Source organism: Berghia stephanieae, chromosome 13 (assembly GCF_034508935.2).
Source record: "Berghia stephanieae isolate SIO BIC M18660-M18661 chromosome 13, UCSD_Bste_1.3, whole genome shotgun sequence".
NCBI classification, from domain to species: Eukaryota; Metazoa; Mollusca; class Gastropoda; order Nudibranchia; family Aeolidiidae; genus Berghia; species Berghia stephanieae.
The window spans coordinates 37,251,963-37,265,882 of record NC_088372.1 but is presented as its reverse complement, the minus strand read 5'-3'; the positions used below and the strand labels follow the sequence as shown (position 1 = coordinate 37,265,882).

General features: G+C 39.0%; 1 protein-coding gene across 1 annotated transcript in view; it reads right to left on the bottom strand.

The window, feature by feature from the left end:
* The window catches only part of LOC144959295 (uncharacterized), a 28,333-nt gene extending 23,147 nt beyond the window's left edge, over positions 1–5,186 (bottom strand). Inside the window, exons 1-4 of the mRNA XM_078891837.1 lie at positions 4,623–5,186; positions 4,117–4,291; positions 3,608–3,694; positions 2,385–2,446 (exon numbers count right to left, since the gene is read on the bottom strand). Of these exons, the coding sequence (XP_078747963.1) occupies positions 2,385–2,446; positions 3,608–3,694; positions 4,117–4,180 (213 nt within the window). The 5' untranslated portion in view covers positions 4,181–4,291; positions 4,623–5,186. The remainder of the gene's footprint in view (positions 1–2,384; positions 2,447–3,607; positions 3,695–4,116; positions 4,292–4,622) is intronic.
* Positions 5,187–13,920: the final 8,734 nt, after the last annotated feature.

Below are 13,920 nucleotides of genomic sequence, written 5' to 3'. Positions count from 1 at the left end.
CCTATCCAAAGACTAACATTTCATTTAAGTTTATTGTAGGCCCTTGGCCAATCGACAAAATTCAATTCACATAAATTATTTACAACATCAGAAATTAATTATATCAATAATAGTAATAGAATGCAATGAAGGCAATATCATAATAATAATAATAATAATAATAATAATAATAATAATAATAATAATAATAATATAATAATATATAAATAATAATAAAATAATAATAATAATAACAGTAGCGGCTATAAGTAACAATTAATATAGTAACAAAAGTAATAATAGACTATAGTTCATAGTCATAACAATGACTTTCTTTGTCATTGAGGGAGTGAGAAAACATCACCGGCTGGCAGAACAAACAGCCGACATCAATCAAACGTCCTCCAGACCGGTTGAGCATCGGCTTCATTAATTCCTTAAAGACTTCCCCCCAACTGCCTGAACGATGCTGATGCCCAGACAACTTAATCCTGATTTATATTTTGTGGGAATGAAATATGACATGTATATGCCGGAAATATTTCAATAACAAACACACTGTTCAGATAGAAAATATTTGAGTCTTGCCTTTGTTAATTGATACAGGTAAGTTAGGAAAATAAATGCTAGTAAAAACGATCAGCAAGTTCGTGAACACTGCTTCTCAACTCGAACATATGTTTTCATCAAATCTACACACATCATGTTGTGAGCTGAATTTTAATGATCTCAGTTGTCATTGAAAGGAAACCCAAGAATTTTAGAATAAAGAAAAATATTGAACCTGGAAGTCAAAAGGGTTTGTAGCACAGCAGGCATTATCAAAGTATAATTTTAGTACCGACAAATTAAAAAGAAAATGTGCTTTTCTTTAAATGCTCCCAATCATCATATACTGTTTAGGTTGCAAGATTAATATAAAATGTTATCTACTCTGATTCTCGTTAAGTTTCCAGCTGGTCTGTGAAAAAAAGCCTTAAGCATCATAGAAATACAAAGAAACAGTTTTAATATATAGATGGGTTGTAACAAAAAAACCATTTTAACACTTACAATACAAGCAATTTAAGTCTATTACAGACAAAAAAAAACCCCAATAAAATAAACATGAACATTTTTATGGCTGGTTTCACTGATATCACTCACACATTGGGGTTTCAGATTCTAAGATGTCCACCCTATCAAATTTGGATTTGTGCTTGTTATGTAAATGGTAGCGTATTTTGCGACGCAGCACTGCCAAAACAGAAAAAAAATGCAATAACACAAATGCAGCACCATGGAGGGGGTGGAAGTTTTCTTTTAAAAGGAATGGGTAAATTAAAATTGATCCCACAAATATCAAAGGAGAAGAATGACAAAAAAATGACTCACCATTGCACGTAACACGTTGGTTTGCAAGTGTATAGCATTCGGGTTGAACCTGGGTCCCAGACTGGCAACGAGGTTCAGTCTGTGATAGTTGTGGATGAGGCTCTGACTGAGTTGGGGAATGAGCACTAGGTTCCAAAGACAATGATGTACTCAGCATTGGGTACCTCACAGAGTACGTAGAGGAATCAGACTCGGAGTCAGCAACAAATCGGGACCCTGTATATTTTGTGGAAAAGATGACAGATCAATCAATTTATTCATGTTGACAATAAACATGAAGAGCCATTGTTTAATAATCCAACTAAACAATTAGCTGGTTAATAATGCAAGTATAATAAAAAAGAGTTGAGAAAGGCAGACATATTGTCTAAGTATTTAATATGTTCAACTGTGCTTGGATAAATATAGATACACCAACCAGGGTTTCAGTAAACCGTTTTTAACCAACTCTTTAATCCTACACCAGGACCAACAACTACAAAACAATTTTTTATATCACTACGATTCTGGACATATAAACGGTTGTCATTGCAACAATATGAACTTCCTAACCTTGCAACTGCAATATAGTTAACAAAAAAAGTTGATAAACATTACGATGCAAGAGAATTTGGACAAAATGCGAGATCAAAAGTATAATCCCAACAGAAGCTATTTTAATTTTTCCTGGAAACGCATCATTTTCACATTTTGTCAAATAAAAAAACAAACGACTTCAAATGTGAATGGCTCATCAATGAATATCACTTCAAAATATAACGAGGAAGGTTTAAAATAGTGTTATTGTTGGCGAAGTCCACTGCAAAGAAAAATTTTTAACAACAAAAACTAGGAGATCTCACTGGTGTAAAACAGTGTTGTCCTTGTCCTGAAATATTGTATTGCGCCTAACAGACTGCAGGTCTCATCTTTTGTGGCAAATGTGTTTTGTCCACCACAAAATATGTTGATGTGAAGCATTTTGAGCATGGTGCCAACTGTGGATAAACGCTATACAAATGTTATGATTTTATTTTAATGTACATACTTACCACAAATGAATCATGTGATATGGAACTTTGTTCTGCATCACTTTCAGGCTCTGAGTTGGAGTCTATATAGAAAATAAAAACAACAAAAAAAAGCTGAAGACTATCATGTGCAAGTTTTTCTCTAAACTCTTAAACAAAAAATCATGCCATCTTGTGCTGTAAAAGGATTTTTTAAAAATTATTTACCTTATGACTATTGTCCTTTGGAAAAAAAAAGAAAATTAAGTCCGAAACCTTCTGGCTATTTTCTTTTAAATTTCAAGAACGTCAGAGTTGGCAAGGGAGGACGGAAATATAATTCCAGAAACCAATCTGTCTATAATCATATCCATATGATAGTTTTTCGTTCAAGATTCAGGTACAGTCCACTTAGGATAATCGCAATACCTTGGGATCATCGAAAATGTTGGGATTAACCGAAATTCAGTTTCCTGTCCACTATTTCAACATTTTACACATTTATTGTCAACTCAAACCAGTAAATAATATTCTTAGTCCACCACATACAGAGCAATTTGATTGAAACAAAAACCATATGGCAGCCCCGTGTAGATTTGTCAACCAAAAGCAGCTATGAAGCAAGCCGATATCTTATTCAGATTGGAAGAAGTTTCAATCTTTTTTCTCAACAATTCAACATTTGTCAGAGTTAAAGAGATTAGCCTTAATGAGAGACAATAAGCTCTCACCAAACTCGTTGGTCACAATGCACAGTTGTTAATCCTAAAACAAAGGATATCGCTCAGTCTCTCTTTATAACTGTCATTTATAACCTGTTGTCAAGATTATGACCAGCCCCACCCCTCTTCTATTTAATGGCCACCGATGACGTCACAAACCCATACTGCAGAGCCCCGCCCTCTTTCGACTCTAACAGAGTGGTGACACACTACTGTAGCATTAAATCCTGCTCACTCTCGATTCTTCAACCTGTCACGATTTCATCCATGATGAAATTTAATCATGATATACTGTTTGATTTCTTGAATTTACCACTTTTTAAAAAACCGAAGTTTGTTGCAATTAACCAGTGACTTTTATATAGAATTATTTCCATTGCTTAGGAAATATTGTGATTAACCGAAAGTTGCGATTAAACGAGTTGCAATTATCCGGAGTGGACTGTAATAGTATTACACATCATGACTCAAAAAAAAAAAAAAAAAAAAGCAAACTATGTGTACCTAAATGTTATTCATTTCCTCATCAAATTACATTCTTACCATTAACATCATAGATCACATCAAAAGGGTTGTCTGGATTGACAGCAAGACATTTTTCAGGATTTTTAAAGCTCAAATCTCTCTGATCTGAAGTTACAAAAGAAATAGCATATTCTCAACATTAAACTATGATTTTGTGATGGCTGTGATATGGCATACTGTATGCATAAAGCAAGATGCAAAGACAGGTTTAAGTTTAAATTATTTTATATTCTTTTCAAAAATCCATTCTAGTTTTGCCAAAATAAAATAAACACGAGAAGTGTTGAGTTGGATAAAGCTAAAACTAAAAGTAGTAGTGGTAGTAGTAGTAGTAGTAGTAGTAAACGACAGATCTTACTCACTAGTGTGAATCTACAGTCTACAGAAGTTCCCGAATTATCTGACTCCACTTCCAAATGACTGACTGACAAGTGACAATCATCAATCGGTGTGTGTGTGATTGTGATGTCTACCCTATTGAAAATCTTAAATCAACAGTGATGTAATAAGAATGGCCAATAACTTACCATTTAAATTATCTCGGTGTCTCTTCAATGATGCCTCCAGCATCAATTTACCCCACGATGCCATAGACGTCTAGTTTGGAACTCAGCAAGTGACGAAAAAATACTTGCGGCTATAGAGAGGACGTCCGTCGGCCACTCTCTCCGCAAGTCAGTTGTTATCAGATAATCATTGGTTCTTGAAAAATATAGAAACACAGCGGTTCATTTAAAAAGACTCTTTTGTAGATCAAGATATAATGTTAGGTATTGCACTTTAAAATCTCTTCAGACATAGAACGGGTCAACTTGACGTCTAGACCAAATCATTTCGAAGATCGATATGGCAACAGCAACGCCTGGAATGGAGGATTTAAATGCGGCATCTGACGATTCTACTGCTATGACAGAAGATGCTCCATTTCACGACGTCGAGATGGCTTCAACTGGCATCAGGCATCAACATGCTACTCAATAATGGGTTTGATGAAGCGTTTGACTAAGAATTAAAGCTGATAACTGATAACCACCTACTACTGACTTGCGGAGTGAGTGAGTGCCGAGTGCCTCTTTATGCGCGAAATTGACTAAACATACGTTTCACGAAAAAAAGAGTTACTATGTTTGCTTGTCTCTTGTCACCAAGATAAGAATCCGGACCAAGATTCGATAAATCTGTTTCTAAAAATAGATTATAATTCGTATATCTTGTTCATTCCTCAGTTCATCAACTTTCACACAATTTTATATTAGGTTTTCATTACTATAAAAATCCATATAATGTTCTAGAATTTTAGAGAAAATTTCGGAAAGATATATTGCCTCACTATTGAAATATATCGATGAAAACACTGGTACCCCTATTGTACTTTTTTCAGGCGGTCACCTTATTGACCAACGTGAAAATTTAGGCATAACTCTTCTTACTGTGGTGTTTAACAAATAACTTCAATACTATGATTTACAATTATATATCCTTGACGGTTGGGTTGACAACTTTAAACTAAAAATAGAAAAGTGAATGTGCTAGAGGTCAAATCAATAGGGGGACCGGATTTTGGTCTCCCTATTGGTAAAGTACTGTAAAATGAACTAATAGGGGTACCAAAAGTCTCCCTATCCGGTATTAATACATATATATATATATATATATATATATATATATATATATATATATATATATATATATATATATAATATATATATATATATATATATATATATATACGCCTCGGAGACTCTCGTTACGTACTATTTCGATGGTCGGAGGATCAAACCTCTGAAGTCTACATACAAGCTTTGTGCACCATGTTTTATTTAATTTTGGGTGGATTAGATCGTAGCCATCGTATACTTATAGTCTGACACATACCAAAAATGACGTCATAACACAAGTCTTTGTCCACAACCCCCCCCCCCCAACAAATCGTGAGTTATATTCAATAGTTCAACCAATGGGATCACTTGTTTCCATGAGCACTACTAACGACAACTCACCAGGCGGTGCAAAAACCAAATAATGACGTCAAACTGCCAGTCCTTTTTGATTTCAGTATCAGGCTATAACATAACGATGGCTTCGGTCTGACACATACCAAAAATGACGTCAAAAAAACCCCAACAAATCGTAAGTTGTATTCAAAAGTTCAACCAATGGGATCACTTGTTTCCATGACCACTACTAACAACAGCTCACTAGACGCTGCCCAAAAACCTTAAAAATGACGTCAAACTATAAGTCCTTGTGGTTTCTAGCACTAGAGCCCTCTAGGACTGGCAGTTTTACATCATATTTTAGGTTTGTGTAGCTTCTAGTGAGTTATCGTTAGCAGAGCTCAAGAAAACAAGTTATTTCATTGGTTGAACTATTGAATACAACTCACGATTTGTTTTCTTTTGTGACAAAAGACTGGCATTTTGACATCAATTTTTGGTATGTGTCAGACTATAGATAGTATGCGCTTGGCTAAGAAGCTCATAACATTGCCATCCGTATAACGGACCAACACACAAAACTGTGTGTAACCATGAACCTTTATAGGGGGGTTGATAAAGTTTAGTGAGAATCACTCACAAACGTGGATGGCAAAATACAATAACAAAGGCTTGAGTGACGTCATCTTCGTTCTATCTGTAACTTTACGATGGCTACAATCAGATTTCTGATGACATCAATTAAATAAAACACTGTGCACCAAGTTCGTATGTAGACGTCAGAGGTTTGATCCGCCGACCGTCGATTTATATGTCTATTTATATTTATTGTTATTTGATATTACGTATTCTCTCACATATCTTATATTGTGGTGGGTGTAATTAAATGAAACTTTCGTAAACCTCTAGCCGCCAGTCGAAAAGGGTCAGAAAAAGAAATCCCGACTCACCCGGATCGAACAAGTTTCCTCTGCATGTGAAGCGAGAGCTCTACCAACTGAGCTATCTATTCCCCCCCCCCTCCCACACACACACCCACACATAAAAAATGGATTTATATACACAAAGAAGTGTGTCGTCCATACGGACACCCATTCAAGTTCTTGCCACGCTCGATATTGCTTGAGGAACGGAAGTAGACCTGGAATTTTATATTTCTAATCAATCAGATTTATCCATCTCCCTACCAACCCATTTTTCAGAATCGATGCTATGCGTTTAGCTAAAAAAAAACTCACAACATTCGCCAGCTGGATATAACGTACCGACACACACACACATCTATGAGTAACCTGGAACGTTTATAGTCTGATTGATAGAATTTAGCGAGAACTAATCACTGATATGGTTGTCTAACACAGAAAGTCGATTTTCCCTGTTCTTGGTAAGCAAAGAGTTAAAAAAAAAACTGAGCTTTTATTGAACGCAATATCCACTCAACGTGCTCAAAGCGATTTACAAGGGGTCCCTGGCCAACAGCAACACTTAACATTTAGGACGGGACATGACGCCTGTTTGACAATTTAAAATTATTACAATTTTTTTTCCGACACAGAAAATCCTGTTAACTGCCAGATACTCATTTTACACCTGAGTAGGGTGAAAGAATGTGAGTAAAGAGCCTTTAATTCTTCCTTTTTTGGCAACCGGCCCATTCCTACATATTACATGGATTGAGTCGGTGGGTCAGTAAATAGTTTATTTCTATGACACAAGAACCAACCCCCCCCACCCCCCAAAAACAAAAAAACAAAAAAAAAAAAAACAAAACAAACAAACAGAGAACAAAAATCAAACAAAAAAAATAAAAAAAAAAAATGCAAAAAACAAAAACAAAACAAAACAAAACAAAAACCGAAAAAAAACAAAAAAACAAACCCAATTAAAAGACATCAAAGATCCCAACAAACCACCGAGACAGGATTTTAAAACATTTCTTGTGTTATTCGAAAAACTCTTTTGTGTTACTAATTAATTCATTAACTAATTAATTAATTAATCATTTTTATTATAAATTATTTTTAAAAATACAAAATGTAATTTTTCACCATTTTTTTTTACATCACATAAATATGCTGAGTTGCAAATGACCTCTTGAAGAGTCTGCATTGGGATTTAACAACCCCCCCCCCCGCCCACCCAACAAAAAACCCCCAAAAGACACCCCCCCCCCAAAAAAAAAAAACCAAAAAAAAACCCCACAAAATATCACCAAAAAAAACAAAACAAAAACAAAACAAACCTGCATCCACCATTTCACCAAACAAACTAAAGATGTTTTTATCGCGTTATAATGTGAATCCATTAGCGACTAGATCATGGACATGGCAGAAATAATAATAAATTATGGTTAAAAGACGCAGGTTGTTCCACCCATTATGCGCTTCATCCTATTTTTGATTAGAGACAAATGCCGTCGTCAGACTCTATCATCCATTGTGGAGGTGGAAGCCATAATAGTCTTTCCAGACAGCGCCAAAACAACTGTTGGAAATAACAAACAAACAAACAACAATAGATTATTAAATAAATAAATTAACAATAAATCAAAAACAAAACAAAAAGAACAACAGAAAAATACCAAAAAAAAAAACGAAAAAAAAATAAAAAAATAAAAAAACCAAAACAAAAAAACAAACAAAAAAACGATAAAAACAAAATCAAAAACAGTAAAAACTAAACCACAAAAACAAAAGAGAAAACCCGACAAAATAAGCAATACAAAACAAAAACATTTTTATATTTTTATTGGCAAAAAACATTTATCAAGTCACAGGTAAAAAACAAAACAGTGTCACTCCATTTGAGTTTATGTTAACCTTAATCTGCCCGTACAGGAATACAGGGGTGTCCCAATGGATAGAATGAAGTTGACGTCACTCAGGTCTTTGTTATTGTTTTTGCCATCCGCTTTTATGAGTAATTCTCAATAAACTGTATAAACCAGACTATAAACGTTCAAGGCTACACATAGTTTTGTGTGTTGGTCCGTTATACTTCCGGATGGCAATGTTGTGAGCTTCTTAGCCAAGGACATACTATCTATAGCTCAGTTGGAAGACCACCCGCTTCACACACGTGAAAAGGACCGACGGAAAGCCGAGCAGACAGTGATGGGTAGCTGAGTTTGATATCTCAGTAGGAAAGTACTTTGCGGTAGGTAGGCTTGCGTCCTGTCCAAATGGGTGGCAAGCAATTTGCTATTGTCCTTTTCACGCTATAGAAACCTGTATAAACTACTGCTCCGCGGGCCATATGGCTCTGTTTGACTACTTTAAAAGAGTATATCCATCAACACATGATGATATATAGAACTTGCTTGAGCTGGAGCTTTTGTATAGCGCAATATACACTGAACGTGCTCAGAGCTTACAAAGGGTCCCTGACTAACACTTAACATGTAGAACGTGACATGACGCCTATTAGGCGATATTACAGTTTTTTCGGACAGATACAACGCTATTGACGACCAGATACTCATTTTACACCTGAGTACGGTGAGAGAATGTGAGTAAAGAGCCTTTTACAAGGACCCGACTATGCGCCGAGCAGGGCTGGAACCCAGGACCTTCTGATCCGAAAGCGAGTGTCATACCACAAGACCACATAGCCGCATATGTGGAACTTACCTACTTATCTTCTTGGTTCCTTGATAGAGCATAAGGCGCCAACAAAGTTCCTCCGGGCATCTCTGTCGTAGGCCAGCCAGCTCAGCTCATTCCATGTCTTTCCAGTCTCTTTCATCTCCTGTTCAACTAACTGTCCTCCTCCAGGTGCCCATTGGTCTGCCTCTCTTTCTCGTTCCCAGTGGAGACCATCTTAACTCAGCTCATTCCATGCCTTTCCAGCTTCTTTCATCTCATCTCAACTGTCCTCCAGCAGGTGCCCCATTGGTCTGCCTCTCTTTCTCGTTCCCAGTGGAGACCATCTTATCTCAGCTCATTCCATGCCTTTCCAGCTTCTTTCATCTCATTTCAACTGTCCTCCAGCAGGTGCCCCATTGGTCTGCCTCTCTTTCTCGTTCCCAGTGGAGACCATCTTAGCTCAGCTCATTCCATGTCTTTCCAGCCTCTTTTATATCCTCTCAACTGTCCTCCTCCAGGTGCCCAATGGTCTGCCTCTCTTCCTCTTTCCCGCCGGTGGGGACCATCTCAGTGCTGTGAGAGGCAGTCCGGACTTTTTCATTCGAAGAACGTGACTCAGCCTCCACCACTTCTACCATCACTTCCTTCATTACAACCACAACCAACATCTGCCCTAAAACCTCCGCCACCACCACCACCACCACCACCACCACCACAAGCACTACCACCACATCCACCACCACCACCACTACAACCCCCACCATCACCACATCCACCACCACTACAACCACTACAACCACTACAACCACCACCATCACCACATCCACCACTACAACCACTACAACCACTACAACCACCACCATCACCACATCCACCACTACAACCACTACAACCACTACAACCACCACCATCGCCACATCCACCACTACAACCACTACAACCACTACAACCACCACCATCACCACATCCACCACTACAACCACTACAACCACTACAACCACCACCATCACCACGTCCACCACTACAACCACTACAACCACTACAACCACCACCATCACCACATCCACCACTACAACCACTACAACCACTACAACCACCACATCCACCACTACAACCACTACAACCACTACAACCACCACCATCACCACATCCACCACTACAACCACTACAACCACCACCATCACCACATCCACCACTACAACCACTACAACCACCACCATCACCACATCCACCACCACCACTACAACCACCATCACCACATCCACCACGACCACCACTACAACCACCACCATCACCACGTCCACCACTACAACCACTACAACCACTACAACACCACCTTCACCACATCCACCACTACAACCACTACAACCACCACCATCACACACCCACCAACACCAATACAACCACTACAACCACTACAACCACATCCACCACCACCACTACAACCACCACCATCACCACATCCACCACCACCACTACAACCACTACCATCACCACACCTACCACTACAACCACCATCATCACCACATCCACCACTACCACCACCACCACCACCACCACTACCATCACCACATCTACCACTACAACCACTACAACCACCACCATCACTTCATCAACCACTTCATCCACCACTACCACCACCACCACCACCACACAACCACCACAACCACTACTACCACCACCACCTCTACAACCACTACAACCACCACTACAACCACCACCAACACCACATCCACCACTACAACCACTACAACAACCAGCACCACCGCTACAACCACCACCATCACCAGATCCACCACCACCACTACAACCACCACAACCACTACAGCCACTACCATCACCACCACCACTACAACCACTACAACCACTACAACCACCACTACAACCACCACCATCACCACATCCACCACTAAAACCAATACAGCCACCACCACCACCACCATTACAAACACCACCACATCCACCACCACCATCACCACCACCACCACCACCATCACCACATCCACCACCACCACTACAACCACTTCAACCACTACCGCCATTTATCAATTACGCGTTATATCTCACCCTACATTATAACTGTCAACATTCCAGCTTTCAAACCACCTCAAAGCGGGTGCCCTTGTCTTCTATGATCTATGATTCTATACAGCTATCTATTGATCCAAGCGACAACCCAAATCGTCACCTCTTTGAACTTAACACGAAATCTACACATTTTGTAACACTGACCGAAATCCCGTACTTTCTAATCGATAGAGTAGACTATAGATAGAATGCGCTTGGCCAAGGAGTTCACAACATTGCCATCCGGAAGTATAACGGACCTACACACAAACTCTGTGTAACCATGAACTTTTTAGTCTCGTTAATACAGTTTAGTGAGAACAACTCACAAACGCGGATGGCAAAAACAATAACAAAGGCCTGAGTGACGTCATCTTTGAACTATCTATAGACGGCATCATTTTCATGGTTGCTAAGTTGGTATAGAAAGACTGAAGTTGACGTCATTTGGGTCTTTGCTATTGTTTTTAGCTATCCAGGTTTATGAGTAATTCTCACATAACTGTATTATCCAGACTATAGATAGCATGCGCTTGGCTAAGAAGCTCATAACATTGCCATCCGGAAGTATAACGGACCAACACACAAAACTGTGTGTATCCATGTACGTTTATAGTCAGGTTAATACAGTTCAGTGAGCATTACTCATAAACGCCGATGGCAAAAAACAATAACAAAGACCTGAGTGACGTCATCTTCGAACTATCTATAAACGTTCATGGTTACACATGACGTGACATGACGCCGATATTACAATTTTTCGGACAGAGACAACTCTGTTAACGACCATGTACTCATTTTACACATGAGTACGGTGAGAGAATGTGAGTAAAGAGCCTTCCTTTTCCAAGGAATCAACTATGAGTCGAACGAAGCCTCGAACCCAGGGCCTTCGGATCTGAAAGTGAAAGTCTTACCACTAGACCACATAGCCGCACACTTGATACAAACGCCTCAATAATGTAATCAATTCTCACAGATCTAATAATATTATTTAAACGCTGATAGTAGAGAAAAAAAATAGAAGAAAAAATAATCATGAACGAAAGAAATCAAGCAAGCGAGAAAGAAAAAGGAAAGAAAGAAAAAGAAAAAAGAAAGAAAGAGAAGAAAAAGAAAAAGAAAGAAGACAGAAAGAAACCGCAAGGCGAGTGAGCAGTTTCTAAAAATCAAGGTGAATGGCAGTTCATGTGCTTGAATAGGCGATGCTGTTGGATGGATCAATAGTTTACGTAGAATACAATAGAGATATGGAGAGATGGGGAGATGGAGAGAGAGAGAAAGAAAGAGAGAGAGAGAGAGAGAGGGGGGGGGGGAAGGAAGAGAGAAAATGAGGGACTGAGAGAGAGAAGAGGGGAAAATGGAGAGAAAAGGGAAGGATAAAGAGGGAGAGCGAAGGAGAGAGAGAGAGAGAGAGAGAGAGAGAGAGAGAGAGAGAGAGAGAGAGAGAGAGAGAAGGAAGGAGCGAGAGATGGAGAGAGAAGTGTGAGGGAGAGAAGGAGAGATAAGTGGAGGGGGTGGGGGGAGGGGAGGGTTAGAAAAGGAGAGGGACGGAGAAGATGGAGAGAGTCAGAGAGGGTGCAAAAGAGAAGGGTGGGAGAGAAAAAGAGGGAGAGTGAGAGAGATAGGAAGGGAGGTAGAGAGAGATAGAGGGGGGAGGAGAGAGGGAAGGAGGGAAAGAGAGGTAAGGGCTGGGGGTTGGAGGGGAGAGAGAGACGGGGTGGGGGGGAGATCCAGCTGTCCTGGTGAAAACACAGTAATCTCAAGTCTAAAATAAACAGTGAATAAGACAGGAATCTATAAATAGAACTCCTGATCTTAACTAATATCAATTTAACACCAAATATCTCTTGGATTTTCCTCCAGAAGTCATTGAACTCCCTCCCATTGTAAAACCTCCTTTCCTCTTTGACTCCATGAAAACACCGCTCAGATCACTAGCGTAATATCCACTAAAAGTTCTCAAACCTCTTTACAAAAAGGTCGCCGACCAACAGCAACACGTAACATGAAGAACGAGACATGACGCCTGTTAAGCGATATTAAATTATTTTTTTTATCACGAATGAGTCAAAGCAGTATAAAAGACCATTGCTATCAAAACGTCAAAAACAAAAAACAAAAACAAAAACAAAATTGTGTTGGGAATATTATTGTCTATTAAGCTTAAAGTGCTGGCCAATTAACTTCGCGGCGTTTGTGTGTGTTGAACTCATGACCTCAAGAAGTCGGGGAGAATGGCTCAAGATAGACATAGGGTTTGAAACGACTTTTTTTTGGTGTCGTGGAAAGCGCATATGACAGAGTCACGATCTCCCCGGCCAGGCGGAGTTGTCGTACCAGTGAGGTCACGGGGTTCGAGCCCCCATCGCCGCCGCGAATGTTTTATTCTCTGTTGTCTTCTGGCACTTTCCTACTCACTTCATTTCTTGATACTATCAATGTTATACCTCTACAACTTTACAACTACAACTATATATGCTCCTGTATGTGTGTGTGTGTGTGTGTGTGTGTGTGTGTGTGTGTGTGGGTGTGTGTATGTGTGAGTGTGTGTGTATGTGTGAGTCAGTGTGTATGTAGGGGTGTGTGGAAGTGTGCGTGTGAGTAAGAGAGAGAATATTTGGGTTTTCGAAACTGTTATGAAACGCCATCTTCATTTAGATATTTATATCATTTATCATTTGGATGTTTATGTATTATTATCATTCATCATCATCATCATCATCATCATCATTGCCTTTTT